The sequence below is a fragment of the Pipistrellus hanaki genome, assembly GCF_964339955.1.
Source record: "Pipistrellus hanaki genome assembly, chromosome: 6".
Classification (NCBI taxonomy): domain Eukaryota; kingdom Metazoa; phylum Chordata; class Mammalia; order Chiroptera; family Vespertilionidae; genus Pipistrellus; species Pipistrellus hanaki.
In genome coordinates, this window is record NC_140508.1 from 64,161,215 (window position 1) to 64,182,721 (window position 21,507).

A 21,507-nucleotide genomic window follows, 5' to 3' on the forward strand; every position below is an offset into this window, starting at 1 on the left:
TTTGTTCACGTCTTTTGTTTTTCAATACCCTTTTATTCCCAAGAAGGCCTGTGAGAGAAGACACCTGAGACTTGGTAAGGTCCTGATTCTTTGCTTTTTTTTTTTTTTTTTTTTTTTTTTTTTTTTAATACATTTTCATTGATTTCAGAGAGGAAGGGAGAAGGAGAAGGAGAATGATAGAAACATCCATAATGAGAGAGAATCATGGATCGGCTGCCTCTTGAAGTTCCCCAGTGGGGATCGAGCCCACAGCCCAGACATGTGCCCTTGACCGGAATTGAACCTGGAACCTTTCAGTCCACAGGCTGATGCTCTATCCACTGAGCCAAACTGGCTAGGGCGGGTCCTGATTTTTCACAAGGTGCCCAAGGTCTCCCCTAGGTGCAAGTTCCTCTTCAAAAAGACATTTTGCCTGGAAAACTTAATTCCGGTGGTAATATCAATCACATGCTCAGGATTTCGGTAATTTGAAATACAGATGATAAAGCAGAAATCCTAATTCTGGGTCAGTGTTCAGAAAAGTCTTCCAGTAGTTTTCACTCGGAGCCCAATGGCAGACTATTTCCAGGATAGAGAAAAAAATTTCCCACTCACCCAGATTTCAAAGCTGACATGCTTTTCCTGGACCAGGCCTCACCAAGCCTCCGCCACCACTCCGTGATCCATGATGGAGGCCCTGAGGCTGGAGCCTCGCTGAGCAGGAGGATCTGCCCACCTGTCACCATGCTCACTCGGGCGGTATTGGCCAGGGCACGCTGTCCCTTTGGGGCCACTTGAGGAACAGGTGTTGGGGCCTGGCCTTCCAGAGGCCATGTGCTGTGAGCAGGACAGGATGTGCAGCCAGGCTGCCCAGTGCTCCCTCTACACTTGCCGGCCAAAGGGATTGGCTCAGAGATGCAGGCAGGAGCCACCAAGCAAGCACTGCAAATTGTGGAGACAGGCAGGTGTTCTGTTTGGATCTACAGAAACTCAGAAAACCTGCTCCCAGGGAAGCACCACATCTCTTGCCTGTGCCTGTGGCCAGACCAACTCACCTGGGAACAATCAAACAGAACCCACATGTGAGCAGCCACAAATATGGTTTGGGTTCCAGGCTCTGTCTCGGCTCACTATGACACCAGGCTGGCCCCTCTGCACCTCACTTCCCACCTGTGCACCAGAAGTTGAGCAGTGACTCCTAATCATCTGGGAGTAATGATTCTGTGGGGCAGGCATCGTGATAGCTACAGAAACATGATCTCATCCACCACTCCCATGCCCTAGCTGCGAGAGGCCTTGGGAGGAAAGCTTGTTCTGGTTTTATGGGTGCAGAAATAGAATTTGGCCAGAAGTCCCACAGCCACGTAGCAGCAGATCCAGGACAAAATACTCAAGGCCCTCTTCCTCTACTCCAAGATCCTGCTTGGCTGCTGGGTCTGTCTGCAGGTCCCTTTGCTATGGGCCTGGCTGGGAAAGGAATGAAGGGCTCAGGGAACATGATCCACTCCTAAGGGCCTTCCCATGCTGCCTGTGGCGGGGTCACTGCAGGAAAACTGCCTTAGCTTGGGGGCCCCGCTTCAGTCCCATCACCTCCCTCTATCTGCTGACACCCACTCTCTATGTCCCTCCCAGCAAGGCTGTCATTTAAAATTAAAGGCAAGATTAGGAATTTCCTAGACAATGAAAAGTTTAAGGAATTCATCACCACCAAACCAGTATTAGAAGAAATGTTAAAGAATTGCCAAAACCGGTTTGGCTCAGTGGATAAAGCGTCGGCCTGCAGACTGAAAGGTCCCAGGTTCGATTTAGGTCAAGGGCATGTACATTGGTTGCAGGCAGATCCCCGGTGGGGGGTGTGCAGGAGGCAGCCGATCGATGTTTCTCTCTCATCGATGTTTCTGACTCTCCCTCTCTCTTCCTCTGTAAAAAATTAATTAAAAAAATATTTTTTAAAAAAAGAATCTTTAAGCCTGGCTGGCATGGATTGATGATTGAGATCGACCTATGAACCAAGAGGTCAAGGTTTGATTCCCAGTCAGAGCACATGCCTAGGTAGCAGACTGATTCTCAGTGGGGAACGTGCTGGAGGCAGCTGGTCTATGATTCTCTCTCATCATTGATGTTTCTGTCTCTCCCTCTACTTTCCTTTCTGAAGTCAATAAAAATATATATATTTGATAAAAACCTTTAAGAAGAAGGGAAAAAACATAGATATGAATAATAAAATGGCACTAACTATGCACCTAAAAATAATCACTTTAAATATAAATGGATTAAATGCACTAATCAAAAGACATAGGGTAGCTGAATGGATAAGAAAACAAGACTCATTCATATGCTGCCTACATGAGATCCTATTCAGATCAAGAGACACACAAACTATAAGTAAAGGAATGGAAAAAGGTATTTTGTGCAAACAAAATGAAAAAAAAAAGATGACTTCTATTAAAAAATAGACTTTATAGGCTATAATAAAACACAAGCACATTACATAATGATAAGAAATCCAACAAGAGGATATAATCCTTGTAAACATTTATGCATCCAACATAAGCACCAAATATATAAAGCAGATATTGATGAACATAAAGGGAAAGAGCGACAATAATACTGTCATAGTAAAAAATTTAACACTCCATTGACATCAGAAAGTCAACAAGGAAACAGCAGTCTTAAATGACACATTAGACCAGATGAATTTAATATTTTTAGAAAATTTCACCACAAAGCTGCAGAATATACATTCTTTTCAAGTTCACATGGAACATTTTCCTGGATAGACTATAAGTTAGGTTACAAAACAAGTCCCAATAATTTTTTTTAAATATATTTTATTGATTTTTTACAGAGAGGAAGGGAGAGAGAGAGAGAGCTAGAAATGTCAGTGAGAGAGAAACATCGACCAGCTGCCTCTTGCACACCCCCTACTGGGGATGTGCCCGCAACCAAGGCACATTCCTTGACCGGAATCGAACCTGGGACCTTTCAGTCCGCAGACCGACGCTCTACCACGGAGCCAAACCGGTTTCAGCAAGTCCCAATAATTTTTATAAGGTTGAAATCATATCCAGCATCTTATCTGACCATAACAGTATAAAACTAGAAATCAATTACAAGAAGAAAATGGAAAAACACACAAACACATGGAGACTAAATAGTATGTTATTAAACAATGAATGGGTTAACAATGAGAAAATAAGAAAATCAAAAGATAACTTGAGACAAATTAAAAACACAACAACCCAAGGTCTATGGGTCACAGTGAAAGCAGTCCTAAGAGGGAAATTCACAGCAATACGGGCCTATAAACAAGAAAATATCTCAAATATGCAAGCTAAACTTGAAACTAAAGCAACTGAAAATGAACAACAAACAAAAACCAAAGTAAGTAGAAGGATGGAAATAATAAAGAGCAGAACAGAAATAAGTAAAATAGAATTGTTAAGAAAATACAAAAGAAAGATAAACCAAGTGCTGTTTCCTTGAAAAAATAGACAAGATTAATGAACTTTTAACCAGACTCATCATGAAAAAAAAAAAAAGGTGAGGACCCAAATAAAATTAGACATGATAAAGAAGTGACAACTGATACCACAGAAATGCAAACAATTATAAGAAAACTAGAGGCCTGGTGCACGAATTCGTGCACAGGTGGGGTCCCTCGGCCTGGCTGGCAATTGGGGCTGATTGGGGCCATCTTGCCTAGTCCCAATCAGGACCCATTGAGGCCAGGGAGGGGGGGGGGACCATAGGAGGTTGGCTGACCACAGGAGGTTTATTGATGTCTTCAACTTTGAAATGAATAAAAATGATTGGGTAAAAATGGACTGATGGCTTGAGGAGAAGGATAAATAGTTTCTAGGCGATAGGTATGCAGATTGTCACCAAGCAATTCCTGCAATGTTGAAAATTTTCATAAATGCCGGGAATGCGTGTGTATTGGCACAGGACATCCCTGGAGAGGTGCACCTGCTGTATACTTCAGCTTGCTTCTGGAGAGGGAAACAGGATGAGGGCAAGGGAAAAGGAGATTCATTGTACTTTTACGTTTTGAATCATGATGTAAATTATCCATAACCTTTTTTCTTTTTTTTTTAAATTAAAATCCCAGCTCAGGAGGCTTTTCCTGCCCGCTCTTTTCCTATAGGCATGTTGGGGCACGTTGGCTCCCCGTCCCTGCCCGCCTTGGCAGTCTGGATTGCAGGGAAGGGAGCCAGGGCTGTGGCTAGGACCCCAGACTGCACTCCAGGATTGGTCACGCACAGGCCCAGAGGTGTGGACCAGCAGGTCCCCAGGCGCGGGATGGGGCCGAGGTGTACGCCTCTTTCCGCAAGGGGGCGCTGTGGCCCCGCAATCACTGGAGCTGTGCGGCCGCCAGGCCAGTAGGAGATGGGAGTGGGGAGGGGGCAGGGAAGAGACCACGAAGACCTAAGGGTTTGGAGGAACCGGCGAGGGAGAGGCCGTGGGCCTGCAGCGGATAGCCTTTGATCCCCGCCGCCACCGCATTGACCTTGCCCATGACCCCTCGGCCACTCTAACTCCTCGGGCTCCGCGCCAGCCTGTCCCGCCTGCTCAGCCCCCTGTCCCTGGAGCGACCGGCCTCCCCGGGCTCCGGTTACCACCCCTGGAAGCCCTCCTGCCCCTCCTGGATGCCCTGGCGCACGGTCTCTCCCGGGCTGTGGGTGATGGGGCCTGTGGCAGGCTCTTCTCCCCGAGGAGAGGCCTGGGGGCGCGCACCACCGCGGCGTCTGTGTGCCTCGGGGCTGGCAGGTCCCACCGCTTCTTTGCAGTCGCCTGGTGTCGCGCAAGCCAAGCCGGCGCGTCAGAGGGCACCCGGCGCCGGGGACTGTGAGCTGAAGCCGGGCACTATGCAAGGCGCCCCTCCGGGCCTTGTGATCTGTCCCTTGGGCCATGGGAACCTAGGAAGGGGTTTTGAGCAGAGGCCTGACTGGGGCGGTGGGGAGGGGCCCTGCAGCGGGCGAACAGAAGCCCGGGCCAAGCAGGGGCCACGGTGGGGAGGTCCTATGAGCTGTTCCCCACCCCAGCGGTGACGGTTCACGGTCAGCCCGGGTCACGCAGGCCCTTGTGACCGCCCAGGTTCGCCGGAGACACCTGAGTGACCCTCTGTGCGCGCTGTCCGGGCACATGCATGCCCTCGCGCCTGTGTCCTGCACACGAGTCCTGGGCACCGCCGGCCCCGGGCACAGGTGCTGTGAGCGCACGGTCCAGACTGGCACCGACCGCCCTGTGTCTCCTGTGCCGCGCACACCGCCCGCTGGCCAGCACGCACCCCGGCGCCTGACGCCACCAGGTCCCCTTGGTGCGGAGTCCGCGCCCGCGCCCCGCCGGCAGCTCCCGGCGTCCCCATTAATCAAGCGGCGCAGACGGCGCAGACCCGCGCGCAGGCGGCGTGTCGGTAACTGCGGGTGACGGAGCGGGTAATCGGCGGGCGCTCATCGGCCCATCTTATCGCGCCGGCCCAGCCGCTGCCTGCCGGGTGCTGCCCATTGATCGCGTCGGACAGGGGCCGAGGGTCAGCGCCGGCCGGGCCGGCCTGACAGCCACATCCATCGCCGCCCAGACGCATGCTGATGGCAGAACAGGCAGCGAGGCCTGGCCATTAATCACCGCACCTGCCGCGGAGTGACAGGGAGGGGCGACAGGGTCAGCCTGCTGACAGCCAGCCCCTGCTTCTGGTCCATCCCTATCCCCTCTCCTTCCCTACCCCCTCTCCCAGGCCTGCTGCAAGGTTCTCCCGTCCCCGCCCCCTTCCCAGGGGCCCAGTCACCCTGACCAGGCCTACCCTCGTCCCCACAGAGCCTGCTGTCCCAGGAATAAACGGGAGTGGGAGTGGGTTGGGGAATGGAAGGGTGAGCAGCAGGTGGATTGAGGTGAACACTGTTCCAACCTCTCAGTAGCGGTTTTCCAGGCCAACTGCTTGGCTGGGCAGAGACAGCCATTTCTCCCTTCTGGCTGCACCAGCTCTGGCTGGGCCTCACTGAGGATGTGATCCCAGGGGCCCAGTGAAGGGTCTGTCCATCTCTCCAAAGTTAGTTGTAAACCCAGAGGACAAAGCAGGATCTCTTCTTTCTGCTCCCAAGCTTGTGTGGCCCTGAACCCGCCCTTGTCCCTCAGCCTAGAGGAAGGGTTAAGCCAAGAGGTATTTCTCTAGGGGCCTTTCCTAGGTCTTTGCAAGGACCATCTGCCTGGGACAGGGAAGGGTGGAGCCTAGCTGGCCTCTGGCTCCTATTGGACAAATAGTGGCCTCTTCTTCCAAGACGGACAGGGATTGGGAACTCTTCCCTGAATTCCAGTATCTTGAGTACTCTAGACAGCCACACATCCCCTCACCATGTCCCACCTGGATATGTGGGAGAGTGCCCCATCTTAAGGATGAGGAAACCAAGGCTCAGGACCAGAAGGGACTAGCCTCATCAGGACCACGTCCCTACCTGCCATGCCCCCGGAGCAGGTTGCTCCACTTTACCACCTGTTGCCTCTGCTCGGGTCCCTCTGTGCTGATACTGGGAGGGAAAGAGGATGCTGGGTGACTAATGTCTACTGCTTTCCTGGCAGCAAGAAGCCTGCTGGCCCTGAGGTCTGAGACACGGAGGCCAACAGGGAGTGACTCTCATCATTGTGCAGCTCCGTTTATTAGAAAAATGGTTGAAAAAAATCTGCTAACCAAGAAGTGACTTTCTGGTATGATACCACCATCTGTTTAGTCCTAAAAATCAAGATATCCTATGAACCCATCCAGGGGTGTGTCCGAGAGCCCTTCCGGCTTCCACAGGGAGCCATTAGCACAGGCTGGGATTTGCATGCAAACACTCCCTCTCAGCCCACCCAATCAGCTTGCCCAATCAGTTTGTGGGGAGGCACCTAAGAGCTTGGGCCCAGAGCTTGGAATATCAGCCGTTTCCTATGATCATCCCCCACCCTGCCTCACTTTAATATTACAACAATTTTTCACGCCAGACCTGAAATAGTGCAAAAAATGGGGCTGCTATAATTGTTGGTAGATTGTGTGTCAGCCTGATAAGATGTAACAAATATTTTCCTCCCCACAGGGTCTGTTTCCCTCTTGGTAATGGATGGAGAAACTTCTCATAGTCAGTGAGGGATCGGTCGTAAAAACTTCGCATGGAAGATTAATGTAATAATCACAGGCCTTGCTGGAAAAAATAGGAGGAAAATTAAAATATCCCAACTGCCCCACTTATCCAGAACCATCTCCCTCACTTTGGAAGCCAGATGAGTGAGGTGGGCCACATCTCTGAGCCCGAAGGAGCAGGATTCCTGAGGAACAGGTACCGGGGCTGTGACCACACACACACACACACACACACACACACACCCCACACACACACCCCTCCCCACCAACTGCTCTGGACATCAGGGCTTCCTGAGCAGCTGGGGGACTCTGTCCAAACTGCAGGTTAGCCATCACCGCTGCCTCTCTGCTGCTCCTCAAGTACTGAGGAAGGTTTGGGGGCTGGAGGAAGAAGTCCAGGCGGGCAGAGCCTGGTTTTGTCCTCTGGGGTCACACCTTAGGAAAGTCACCTTCCTCATATCTGCTCCTGCTTGCATCATCTGCATTGGATGGTTAATCTTGAAGGCCCCTCCCACAACTCAGCACAAGGAGGAAGGTGTGATAGCCATAGGGGATTGGTGCACAGACTCCAAATCCTCCTGGTTCTGTCTCTTACCAGCTGGGCAAGTGACACAACTGGCACCAATATCACAGGGTTGTTGTGAGAATATGAAAAGAAATATGAAGCATTAGCATAAGCCCTAGCCCATAATAATCTCTTGCTACACCGATATCAGAGGTAACACTATTCTATTTTTTCTTTTCTTTCTTTTCTTTTTTTTAAAATATTTTTTTTGATTTTTCACAGAGAGGAACATTAAAGATGAAAACCATTGATTAGCTACCTCCTGCATGCCCCCCACTGGGGATTGAGCCCATTACCCAGGCATATGCCCTGACCAGGAATCGAACCGTGGCCTCCTGGTTCATAGGTGGACGCTCAACCACTGAGCCATGCTGGCTGGACATGGAAAAGGCATTGTTGAATTCTCAGGGAAACCAGCTGCTCAGAAAGCTCTGGACAGATCCTCTGGAGAGCAAGCTCCTTCCTGCTAACCACATTTCCTCAGTTTGTGACTGTGGAGCCCATGGACCAGATAGATGATGAAGAGGGACTTCCAAAGAAGCTGGTCATAAGGAACGAGCAATTTCACAAGGAGAAGCAGCCACGTAGATCTGCACAGGTTGGCTCCTTTGAGCATGAGTATGCCATTGAAATGGAGAAACAGCAGCAGGACCACGTGGACTGCATCAAGGAAGCTTGTGAGGAACTGGAGATGGAGATGGAGGCTGCTGCCATGCTAATGAGGCATCAAGAACTTTGGAGGATGAAAGAGCTACACAACCAAGAAGTGCAAAAGCAAAAGCAACCGAAGCTCAGGCAGGAGGAACACAGGCACAGTGATGAAGACACGTGGCGACAATGGAAGGATTCAAGGGAAGGGGACCTTCCCTGATGTGAGAGAACAGGAAATACAAGATGGGCCAGATGGCTATGAAAGATATAAACAACAGAGGTGCCATGCCCCTTGCTCCTGTGCCTGCTGGCATCCCAGCTCCTCCAGGACCTGCCACTATGATGCCAGATGGAACCTTGGGATTGATGCCACCAACTACTGAACACTTTGGCCATGCTGCTCCAATGGAAGGAATAGGGGCAACTCAACCTTGCAGCTCCTGGAGCTGAATTTGCTCCAAACATCAATGAAACTAATAAAATTGCAGTCTTTTAGTTTCCCTAAAGCCTTAAGAAAAGGACCTTTTGGGACTAGCTGGAATTCTACTCTGGAAACGTTTTAGGGATTCCTCCCAATCGTTAGGTCTTCCCTGCCTGTACTACTCTGGGGAGTATGCTGAAGGCAGAGAGCAAGGGAGAGGCAATATTTTACAAATCATTTCTGGGTGGTATACTGTTTAATCATATCTGCGTGGTGCATTCCTGAAGTGTCGTGATTATTGAAGGCCTGGGAGGGTGGGAACAATGGCAAAGTGGATCCAGTCAGAGCCCCCATTAATCTTGATCATCCCATCCTTTGTTTATCCTGTTCTATTTGTGTTCTCATTCTTAAATTCCTCAACCCGAGACACTGCCATGTGTACCGCTAACATCCCCCAATGACTTCAGCCCCATCACTTCATGAACTCCCAGGTGGGAATTCAGGCAAATGACTGCAGAGGTCACAGACAACATACACACAGTTTTATTACAGCCCACAGATGATTTCTTCATGTCCTGAAGAGGACACTTTCTCTTAGAGATTTTCATTTTAGTATACCTTTTTAAAAATCTGTGTTAACTTGCCTCCATTTGGTGGGGTGGGGAGGGAAGAGTTAAAGATCACCCAGGGATGGCCCTTCTGTGTCTGATGTTTCTGTTCAGTTTTTCTTTTTCTTTTTTTAAATATACATATATATATTTTAAATATATATTATTGATTTTTACAGAAAGAAAGGGAGAGGGATAGAGATTTAGAAACATTGATCAGCTGCTTCCTGCACACCCCCTACTGGAGATGTGCCCACAACCAAGTACATGCCCTTGACCGGAATCGAACCTGGGACCCTTGAATCCGCAGGCCAATGCTCTATCCATTGAGCCAAACCAGTTAGGGCCACAGTTTTTCTTCATAGGCCTAGTACAACCTTGAGAACAGGGTTGCTATATGCAGAATGTCAGACAGTAGCTCTTAGCCTTGCCTACATATCTTAGTTATGCTGTGCCTTTTTTTTTTTTTTTAATTTTTTTTTTATTGATGTACCATGTTTGATTTGTCCCTGATACCTTTAGAATTTTTCTGGGGGGAAAAATGGAGCAATAATGCAACATCAATTTATTAAAATACATTTTAATCCTTAAAAAAAAACCCACAAAGGTACGTTTAACAGAACACTACCTGATCAGCATTGTGAAGGTCATTATAAACAGGAAAGTGTAAAGAACTGTCATAGCCACAAGGAGTCTAAAGGGAAATGACAACTAAATGTAATGTGGGATTCTGATGGGATCCTGGGACAGAAAATGTGAATCAAGTATAATAATGCATCAGTATTGGTTCATTAACTGTGACAAATGTATCACATACTACTATCATAGCATGTTCACAGTAGGGAAACCAGGTGTGAAGAATGTGGGAACGTCCTGTACTTCACAACAATGCTGTTTCTAAAACTGTTCTAAAATACAAAGTGTCGGGGGTTTTTTAATTAAAAGAAGAGATATCATCAAAATATTCTATAAGGATTTATTAGAAAACATGCTAGGTGAGGCAGAGTTCCTTCAAAGCAACCATGGGAGAAATTGTGATAACTTAAAAAAAACAACACAGTACACTGAACTTGCCGTTAACCACGCCAAAGGGGGAACAGAATCTGAAGGCCAGGGGTGAGCCTTGTATCTGCAGGCTGTATCCAGGCCCAGGCTTGCTGGGAGTGTCTCTCTGCAGAAAGACTCACTTCATGTACTTATCCTGCTGGTCAGCCAGGATTTTGGCCGATGACTTGGCATCATAGAAGAGCTCACTGATCTCCTCAACGTGCTCTTTCTCGATGCTGTCCTTCCCGTTGATCTTAGCAAGCAAGTTGGCCGGGGTCAGCAGCTGCACTGAGTACCTAGAGTGGACGGGAGCCAGGGCAGGAGTGAGATGGTGGCCACAGAGAGGAGCCCTTCCACATGCACAGGAGCACTGGCAGCAGGGGCTGAGCTGTTAGAGCTGGGCTGTTAGAGCTGGGCTGTTAGAGCTGGGCTGTTAGAGCTGGGCTGTTAGAGCTGCTGCAGATACAGCAGATGAGGAGGCACGAGAACTGTCGTTTCTCAAAGACTTGTGGGATCTCACTGAGGGGTCAGAAGTCACCAACATGACCAAGTCCCACTCCCCAAATCTCTGTTAGTCTACAAGTTCTTCGACAGATTCCACTGCTGCTTGAAAGGGAGCGCAAACTTAGTGGCAGGTAATGCCAAGGGCCAGATCAGGACTGTGACAATGGCAGGGAAATGAACACCGCCACTATAAGCACATGCCCTCTCCAAGGGCACAAGCATCCAGGAGATTTAAAAAGCACCAATCTACCCAAACAAAACATCTTGCAATTCTGTTTCAACCTTAGGAGTGGGAGAAATAGGGACAGGAGCGACATCATGATTTCACAGGGAGTGAGAACACTCGGGCGGGACATCCTTCACAGGCAATGGCTTTGAGCCAATGAACAGTCAGGAAAGCAGTCCATGTCTGCACTCCTCCTCACGCTCGCTGACACACACCATTCCCACCCAAGACACGCCTGGAGGACAGAGCCAGCAGAGCGAGGGGTAAGGAGGTGAGGGAGGGCCCAGCTAATGCACCCCCTGCTCTGGACTCTGGTCTCTAGTCTGTCCTTTTCCTCTACTATAGAGGAAAAAAGGGGACTGCCCTGGCAACAGAGCCAGCTGTCCATCACAGGAGTGCACCTGCTACAGGACAAGGGGACATCACCTGTTACTCTAACTTTTAAAACACCATCATTTAAATATTCTGCGCTCCACATCACAGTGTCTGGGACAAGACCCATCATACCAGTAAGAACAGACATGGTCCTACACCCTGAGAAGGGGCCTGCCTTTAGGTCTCCACAGGCCTTGCTGAGAAGGCACCAGTGGGGTCTCAAGCAGCTTCAGGGGACAAGTGGCTCACCTCAAAGTGGTCTTGGTGCCGATCTCGCCCAGGTGGTTCAGTGCCTCCTCACTGATGTTGATTCCCTCTGTCTGGGCACGGATTTTAATGATCTTTTGAGAAGAAAAACCATGATTAACAGTGAGCAACCTCAAGATTCTCATTTATAAAGTGCTTTAAAAACAACCTGAGTAAGTGTTTCTCATCCCTTCATTAGAACAGCAGAGGCCCAATCCTGAGCTGGTGGGGCAGAGAGCCAACCTCTCCCTAGGACTGCACTCAGCCGCCTCTGGAGGGCCATCTGCACTGTGCATTTCTTTACAGCCAGGGTGTTACATTCAAAGTGACTGAAAGCAGCTGGTACCCTTGGAGGAGTCAACCAGGGTGGCTCAGCTCCTGCCTCCTGGTCCTTCCCACTCAATCCCCAAAACCAGAAAGCAGGCCTCTCCGAAACCTGCCCAGGCTCCCGCACAGGCTCTCCCCTTCCTCTGCAGCGTGGACACCACCACCTATAAGCACTCAGGTAAGAAGAATGATTCTTTATTTGCTTGATAAATACGATGGCTGAATAAATCACAAAAAGTTACTTTTAAAGATTTACCAGCCCTCATAACATCACCCAAAGGTATCTAATCTATCAAGAAGAGGCTGACGCTGGCTGCAGTTTGAAGCTCCAGTAAAGTTGGATGGGAAATAAGCTGGCGGTATGGACGCAGTAACACAAGTGGCACCGGGATCCTGCAGGCGCAGCAGCACTGAGTGATAAGAGGCAGCTGGGATAATGATGTTGTGTGTTGTGAAGCCGAGATAACTCGAAGACTTTGAGCCTCATATAATACAGGAATTTTTCACTTTGGCAGCTTCGTAAACAAGATATCAAGAAGCCCTTGTTTAAATTAAAGCCATAAAAACACACCCGAGTTGAGGCGTAGAAAGTAGGGTAGACTGAGCAGGAGCAGAGGTTTAGGATATAGACATTTCAAAACTGGCCTTTCAGCTCTCAGGCAGAGACCCTGAGGACAGGAGCTGCAGGGGGAGGCAGTTCAGTGTCTGGTGGCTCTGATAAGGGGCCCAGAATGTTACCTGCTCAGAAAGAAAGCCAGGTTCAGGGCCAGGGCTGCAGCTGAGGTGGCTAGGCCAGCAGCACACATCGGGGGAGGTGGCCAGGTGCTGGCAGAAAAGACTTTTATTCTGTCAACAGACTCTGTACTCAGTTTTGTATGAAATGTCCTAATTTCTAAATGTTGGCAACTTGTACAAATATTTCGCACTGCACCAGCTACATTAAACCTGCCTGTTCAGCCAGGGTATGACCTCCATCAAAAGAATCTAAGCTTGTGCATGAGGGGTTCTACCACCTGGGGTCCAAAGCTAAATGCAGCTGAGCAGGGAAGGTCCTCGATGGACAAAGGGAAGGCAGAACTGGAGCAGGAAGGGAGATCCCTGCTCCCTGCTCTCTGCTCCCTTGCACAGGACTCTCCTCTCACCACACAGTCAGATCCGGACAGGTTTGTGCTCCGATATAAAAAAGGGCTTCTCATTGCCAGCTGGGGACCAAGGAAACCTACAGGTCCTGTCAAGAAAAATATCCCCTGCAGACTTCAGAAACTTGAGGGCGATGCCAATATTTAATCCTTGAGCCTGCTCCAGGGAAAAGCTTCAGCCCCGAGGATTTCATCTTTAGTGAACTGCACTGATTTGGAAGTTGGGCTCCAGGATTGTCAGGGACACTACTCTCACTCTCTCTAGAGCAGGTCAGAGCTATCCCAAGAGCTCCTGTTTCAGACTACTTGGAAATGGACAGTTCATAAATTAGATCTTTAATCATTTAATAACCTGCTGGGATAGTTTATGAGGGTGTCAGCATTGATGGCAGAGTACACAAGTTACATTCGCTCTGCTTTTTAAAAACTTACCCCAGGCTCCATCCAATAAAGATGCTGAGGTTCTCCCTTGAACCCGCAAGAACAAGGCAATGCCCATGCTGGCAGTTAGTCAGTCCTCTGCTAACCCAAGAGGAAGCGTGGCTGAGCCAAGAAGGAATCAGGCTGGGAGCCAGCCAGCAGTTACTGCTCTGGAGGCACAGTTGCAGAACATTCCAGGGAGATCAGACTGTGTGCTCCAGGGTCAAATGGAGGAACAAATGTGAACTGGCTCTGAATGGGTCCTACAATAGCTCTGCAGCTTATTCTCGTGATCACGGGGCCCTATTGTTCCAGAGTCCTAAAACCTGGTTATGGAAAGCTGTTGTAAGGATCCCAGCGGATGCTTGTGAAGCACCTGCAAGCTGGTAATAACATTAACAATTACTGCAGTAGGAAGGGATGGTCTGCCCTTCCTATTTCTCCAAATTATTGTCACTATCTCTTAGTCTTCACAACAACCTTGAAAGGAGGGAACAGATCTTCCAGTGAACCAGGAAGGCCAAGGCTCATAGAGGTGCACCAAATTGCTCATGTCAACTCAGCCAAGAAGTGCTCTGAGTGTGCAGGGCTGCTTCTCCCAGCAGGCTCTGGTCCCATGGAAAGGATGGGGAAGGGACCTATTTCTCCTTTGCTTTACTTCTATTCCATGAATGCCTTGACTTCAACCTAGCATTCATCCAAGAACAAAAAACTATTATTTGGTGACATGGCCTTCAGTCATGGAATTATACAGTTGCTGCCATGAACTACAAATGTTTCAGGTATTCTGTCAATGCTGGGTATGGAGGGAGACCTCTGCTCTATGCACCCTGGCACTGCTGGGTACTGGTCAACAACAAAGCTGGCAGGGCCAAGGAGACTAGGCCACACATAAGCAAAGGGGCAGCTGGAGAGAGCCCGTGAGAAGCCCTCCGAGCTCCAAAGGAAAGGCTCACCGATGAACTGCCAGAGGGACTCCACCCTGAACTGAGGTATTTCCAGCAGATGGGAAGCTGGTGGCACAGTGCTCAGGAACATGGGCTTCATGATTCCAGTTAGTCAGGCCTGTCACCTATTAGCCAGTGACAAGCTTAATAACTTCGGCATTACATTAGCCTAAGTCTCAGAGTCTTCATCTTTAAGAATGACAAGGATAATAGTTCTCCTTGCCTCATGGTTCTGAAATTAAATGGAATCATGCTGGCTAATCATGTCCATGGGTTTAATACAATGTCCAACAAACAGTGCCTGTTCTCTGGTGAGAAGAGAGAGTCGAGGCAGAGCCTGTCAAGATGTCAGTGCTGCTCTGGTCCACTCTATGTCCCAGCCGTGGCCATATGTGGACCTCAAAGTGACAGACTTATACCTTGACAGCGAGACCATCTGGAGCACTGGGGGGCAGAGTAGGGAAAATAGCATAGCTCTTGCAGTCCCAGTGGGTCAGCAACTATGGCAATGAGTAGATGGCCTGGGCTCTGAAGGGCAGACTGGCTTGCATCCTTGACTTGCCACTTCATGACTCAGCCATCAAAAAGAAGAGAGATTATGACCATAACAACTGCTGAAGCACCAGTAAGGGGACTCGAAATTCTAAGTGAGCAGTGCTTAGGCACTGTTTAGCACACAGTTGGTATTCCAGCTCCAGATCAAGCAAGAGGCCATTCCTGTGGGGAAAACTAAAACCGTGTCCCTTGGGGTAAGGCCCAATATCATACATGCCGGCACCCCCACCCCACCCCACCCCCAAACCTAACCCAAATTCAGCTCATGTGGAATTTTGAGCATGCCCTCTGTGTCAGGGACTGAGTTAGATGCTTTTATGTATATTTCCTTCAAGCCTCTCATTATAAGGTTAGTTTTATGACCTCCATTCCATGTGTCCATCTAAGCTCTGTGACTGCTTCACCATCATCTCTACAGCCAAGGCAACAAACCTATACACCACCCCGAAAAACCTGCCACTAGTCAGGCTCTTTACGGCAGCCAGGCTCTGCTAAGACTCAAGTGCTTACCCCCTCCAGCTTCTGTGTCCTGCTGGAGCTGGCTTGCTGTGGGTTCTGATGGCACAGAGTTTCTAGTTTTGCCCACTGAGCAGAGACCTTGGACAGGGCCTGGCCTGGGCCCAAAAGGCTATTGCTAAGTCATATTTCATTGCCTCTCCTAGAGCCAGTGGCCTCCCAATGACCATCATCAAGTCAGTATTTTTCACCATCCCTTTCCTAAAGTTTATTAGAAGGGATGTAGGCAACTGAAGTTTTGTGACGCTTCAGGCAATGTCTAGTTGGCCCATCCGTCCCTCTGACGGGGTATTGAGGCTCTGGAGTGACTTGCCCAGGGCAGCAGCTAAGTGGCAGATGGTGGTGAGAGCCAGGAGCCTTTCTGCACAGCGTCAGGGAACACTGGGAGCAAATGAGGGAGAGAGCGAGGAGGTGGGAAGGCAGACTCACCTGTTTCATTTCCTGTGGAGTGTACAGCATGGTCCGGATGATCATCACTCGGTCCAGAAGGTCGAGAGGGATGCCATGAGGAGAGGTGATATCCTCAGTACCCCTGTAAAAGCCAGAATAAGCACATCACCCCGTGCTCTTTGAGATCAGACTCTGGACACTGAAAACATGGCTGAGGTTCTCACCATGACAAAACAGCTAGTTTACGTCCTAAGAGTCAGAGCCAGGGTAAACAGACTAACATTCAGGTATCATCAAAAGCAACTTCACTATTTGAGAAAATATCAGTACCATAGGAAATTTGGGGAGGAACAAAACAAAAAAATAAATCACATTTTCATATATATAGATTTTTATAAACTACACTAAGTATGTAGGGTTTTTTTTTTGTTTTTTGTTTTTTGTTTTTGTCTATGTCACTTCAGTTTTAATCTATCAGGCATTTTATAAAACCCAAACTGCTGGGCATTTAGGTAGTCCCAATTGTTATTTTTTACTAATGATGCTTTGATAAACACTTTTATACAGTCAGTCATGAACATTTCCTCAGAAATTCTAGTAGTGCCTGATACAATCCTGAATATCTATTTGAATGGATGAATGAATGTCCTAATTTACAAAGCTACACAAGTGATCTGATCTCATTGCATTATAGCCAGCACTGGGCATTCTAATTTTTAAAATATGTTGCTGCTTTGACAGCAAATGATTTAGAAAATAGAAGGGCAACACCTTGTTTGAATTTGCATTTCCTTTATTCATTTGAATGCTTTCCCTTATATGCATTAGTTATTTTATTTCTTTTGGGGAACTGTCTAGTCATGCCCTTTTCCTATTTTCCTCTTGGATCCTTAGCCAATTCCTAGGAAGAACAGTCCAGAAGAGGAGCCCTTTAACCCACCAGGCCTGAGGTGCCAGCTGCCTGCCTGGCAGGAAGCATGTTGGACAGACCTGGCAGCCCACGGGGCCAGGCTTCAGCCACAGCGACTGGAAGCCTCAATCTTTGGGAGTCACAACAGCAGGTCTACCTCTACACCATATCTGGTGTCAGATTAAAATCTATGGTCATAACTTAGCAATATAACAAAGAACAAGAATAGGTCATTTGAATTTAATGGTTAATATTAGAATACTCGGTTTCTAGTATAAGTAATTACTGTAGAAATAAAACTTCAGTAAAAAAATGATCTGTTGAAATTCTATGTGGCCAATTGAAGTGTAATGTATATTTAGCACTGCAAGAATAAAATGCTACAACAGCATGGACCTCAAAAACATAGTGAAAGAAGCTAACTATAAAGGGGCAAATATTATATGATTCCATTTATAGGAAATATCTAAAAAAGGCAATTCATAAATACAGTAGAATAAAGGTTACTAGGGATGGGGTAAAGGGAACATGGGAATTACTGCTTAAGGGGTACAGAGTTTCTGTTTGGGGTGATGGAGAAGCTTTGGAGATGGATGGTGGTGATGATTGTAAAACACTGAATATAATTAATACCACTGAATTGTATACTTAAATGGCAAACTCCATGTTCTATACATTTCACTACAATAAAAATAATCCAAAAAAGAATAAAATGCCACATCAATGAACAACTGTTAAATATTTAAAAAAAACTAGAGGCCTGACGCACAGAATTTGTGCAAGAGTAGGCCTTTCTTCCCCTGGCTGCTGGCACTGGCTTCCCTCTGGCACCTGGGAGTCAGGCTTCCCTCCTGCCACCAGCAGGCACCCGGACTTCCCTCGCAGGCCCAGCTTCATCTGGAAGGTCATCCAAGAGGACATCCGATCATATTAGCATATTACGCTTTTATTATTATAGTTAAGACTTTTCAAAATAAATGGAGGAATAGAATAGCAAATACAAATATTATTATTATTGCTTTAAAAATATTTTTATTGATTTCAGAGAGGAAGGGAGAGGAAAGAGAGATAGAAACATCAATGATGAGAATCATTCATCGGCTGCTTCCAGCACGCCTTCTACAGAGGATCGAGCCTGCAACCCGGGCATGTGCCCTTGACCAGAACTGAATCTGGGATCATTCAGTCCGCAGGCCGATGCTCTATCCACTCAATCAAATTGGCTAGGGCTCAAATACAGATATTAAGATAACTTTAGAGAAAAACAGATCTCTTCCACCAACAAATAAATTTTAAAATAATAACAAGTAAAAATTATAAAAATTAAATTCTATCATGATTCATATATTGATATTTGGTTTTCCCACAATCTTCATATTAAACAAAATTACCTTTAAAAACTATATTTAATTTTAGTTACGGTATTTAATTATATTTATGCAATAAGTTTGAGGTTTCTTAAGTCCTATTTTGGAATTCTCTTAAGAATTCTTGGAAAATTTTTAAAAGATCTCACCATTACCGTGTTAAAATATCCCAAATTCTGTAATGCTCATGATAAATGATCTTCAATTCAGACATAATAACAAAAGCATAGGTATAAAAAAGAATTGTTTAGAGAAAAATGACTCCCTAATCAAACTTCAAAAATAACAGAATTTACAAGAAGGTATTAAGAAAACTTCTTATAGTTTTAAATCCATAAAATTAAAAATTGAAACAAAGGCCTGCTTAAAGACTAAGCGGTTTTCCAGGAATTAAAGATGAAACATTTTTTAAATTTGTCCAAGCTATAGACCTTAGGTGCAATTTCTTTTAGAAAACATATCAGTGAAAAATGGTTTCTGAAATTCTCTTCTGCACAGAGAAGCAACTGCAGGAGAAGCTCTTAGTGTGGAGCAATCACTGTTTGACAGGGTAGCCATAATAGCCATATTACATTATAAAACTGCTAACAATAAACTGCAGTAATAATTACATTTTGGCTAAAAGTGCAGATTTATTCTTATACCTGGAAGTTCATTACTGACTCTGACCTCAGCCTAATACTAATTTCATCATTATGCCATTTGACAACTGTTCAAACTATGTTAATGGTGTGCTTCTGCCAGATGGGTGTGAGGCCACAGAGAATTCTCCTTGGAATCCAATATGGTATATATGTAGGACAAGGAATTGTGCATCTAAAAAATTATCCTATAGACACACTTATATGGTGCAAAAATTGTAACTCAAGGGTTCCTCCATTGTCACACTGACATTTGGACCAAATATATTTTTGTAGAGGACTATCCTGGGCATTGTAGGATGTTCAGCAGTATCCCTGGCCTCTACCCGCTAGATGCCAGCAGCACCTCCAGGCAAGACAAATAAAAATCTCCCTGGCTCTGAATCACTGCCTGACTGGTTGTTTATATAACCTTGTAACTGCAGGGACACAGATAACACAAGGCTTAAAGCTTCTACGATGACAAGCAGCACAGTAAAGAATACTTCTCTGGGTAACATGAAGGGGAACTCCCATAAGTCCACTGAGCCCTAAGAAGAAAGCCATTTGATTTTTTGATGAGGCTGCCAATTCAACAAAGTAAGAACAGTCTTTTCAACAAATGGTCCTGAGACTACTGGGTATCCACATGCAAAAGAATGAAGTTGGACAGACCTATTATTCCTTATGCCACACATAAAAATTAACTCTAAGTGATCAGAAACTTAAATGTCAAAGCTATATTAGAAAAGTCTTATTAAAAAAATCATAGAGTATAACTCTTTGTGGCCTTAGATTATGTATGAACTAGAGGCCCAATGCACGAATTCGTGCAACAGTGGGGTCCCTAGGCCTGGCCTGCGGGATCGGGCCAAAACCGGCTCTTTGACATCCCCGAGGGGTCCCAGATTTCGAGAGGGTGCAGGCCAGGCCAAGGGGCCCCACTGTTACATGGTCCAGGGCCAGGGAGGAATGCAAGAGGTTGGCCAGCCAGGAAGGGACTGTAGAAGGGCTCCAGGTGTGTCTGTCCCATCTTGCTCAGTCCCAATTGGCCAGACTCCAGCAGCAAGCTAATCTACAGGTCAGAGCATCTACCCCCTAGTGGTCAGTGCATGTCATAGCAACTGGTCAGGTCAGTGTACATCATAATCATAGTGAGCAGTTGATCAGCCTTAGCATATCATTAGTATATTACACTTTGATTGGTTGAACATCCGACCAGTCAACCGGACACTTCGCATATTCGACTTTTATTTTTTAGGATGATTTTTCTTAGACATGAAACTAAAATACAGGCAACAAAAGAAAAAAACAGATCAACTGGACATCAAAATTTAAAACTTGTGTGTCAAAAAAAAGACATTGAGTCCTAGCTAGTTTGACTCAGTGGGTAGAGCACTGCCCTGCAGACTGAAGGGTCCCAGGTTCAATTCTGGTCTAGGACACGTACCTCAGTTGCAGGCTCCATCCCTGGCCCTGGTGGGGATACATATGGGAGGCAATCAATTGATGTGTCTCTCTCACATTAATGTTTCTCTCTCTGTCTCTCCTCCTTCCTTCCACTCTCTCTAAAAATCAATGAAAAAACTATCCTTAGGTGAGGCTTAACAACAATAAAAAAGACAACTGACAGAATGTGAGAAAAATATTTGCAAATAATGTATTTGGTAAGGGTCTAGTACCCAGAATAGAGAAAGAATAAAAACAATAATAAAAAAAATACAGCCAAAACCGGTTTGGCTCAGTGGATAGAGCGTCAGCCTGTTGACTGAAAGGTCCCAGGTTCGATTCCGGTCAAGGGCATGTACCTTGGTTGGGGGCACATCCCCAGTGCTGGGTGTGCAGGAGGCAGCTGATTGATGTTTCTCTCTCATTGATGTTTCTAGCTCTCTATCTCTCTCCTTTCCTCTCTGTAAAAAAATTAAAAATAAATAAATAGTGTATATATATATATATATATATATATACACATACATATATATATATATATATATATACACACACACACACACATATACATATACACACACACACACACACACACACACACACACAAACTACAACCTTCAAAAAAAAAATGGGCAAAGGATCATAAACAGATAATTTCCACACAAAGATATACAAATGGCCAACGGGCACATGAAAAGATGTTCAACATCACTAGCCATCAGGGAAATGCAAATCAGTATCACAATAAGATACCACTTTATACCCACTAGATGGTTAGAATAAAAAAGACAGAAAATAATAACAATTGTTGAGAATGTGGAGAAATTGGAATCCTCACACACTGCTGGTGAGAGTGATGAAGCCACTGTGGAAAACAGTCGGGCAATTCCTTGCAAGGTTAAGTAGAGATACCATTTAATGCAGCAATTCCACTCACAATGTCTGTCAAATGATGAATAGAAAAATGTGCTACTAAATTTTCCATATTTTAAAATACTATTTATTCAGCCTTAAAAACAAGTAAGTACTGATGCATGCAATAACATGGGTGAACCCTGGCATTACATTAAGTAGAAAAAGCCAGACACAAAAAACACACACACAAGAATGTATGGTAGCTTTCAAACAGGA

At 46.4% G+C, this 21,507-nt stretch overlaps 1 protein-coding gene across 1 annotated transcript in view; it reads right to left on the minus strand.

Moving 5' to 3' along the window:
• Nucleotides 1–10,300: 10,300 nt before the first annotated feature.
• Nucleotides 10,301–21,507, minus strand: part of RUVBL1 (RuvB like AAA ATPase 1) — a 32,697-nt gene continuing 21,490 nt past the window's right edge. Inside the window, exons 9-11 of the mRNA XM_084887216.1 lie at nucleotides 16,070–16,172; nucleotides 11,740–11,831; nucleotides 10,301–10,681 (exon numbers count right to left, since the gene is read on the minus strand). Of these exons, the coding sequence (XP_084743342.1) occupies nucleotides 10,522–10,681; nucleotides 11,740–11,831; nucleotides 16,070–16,172 (355 nt within the window). The 3' untranslated portion in view covers nucleotides 10,301–10,521. The remainder of the gene's footprint in view (nucleotides 10,682–11,739; nucleotides 11,832–16,069; nucleotides 16,173–21,507) is intronic.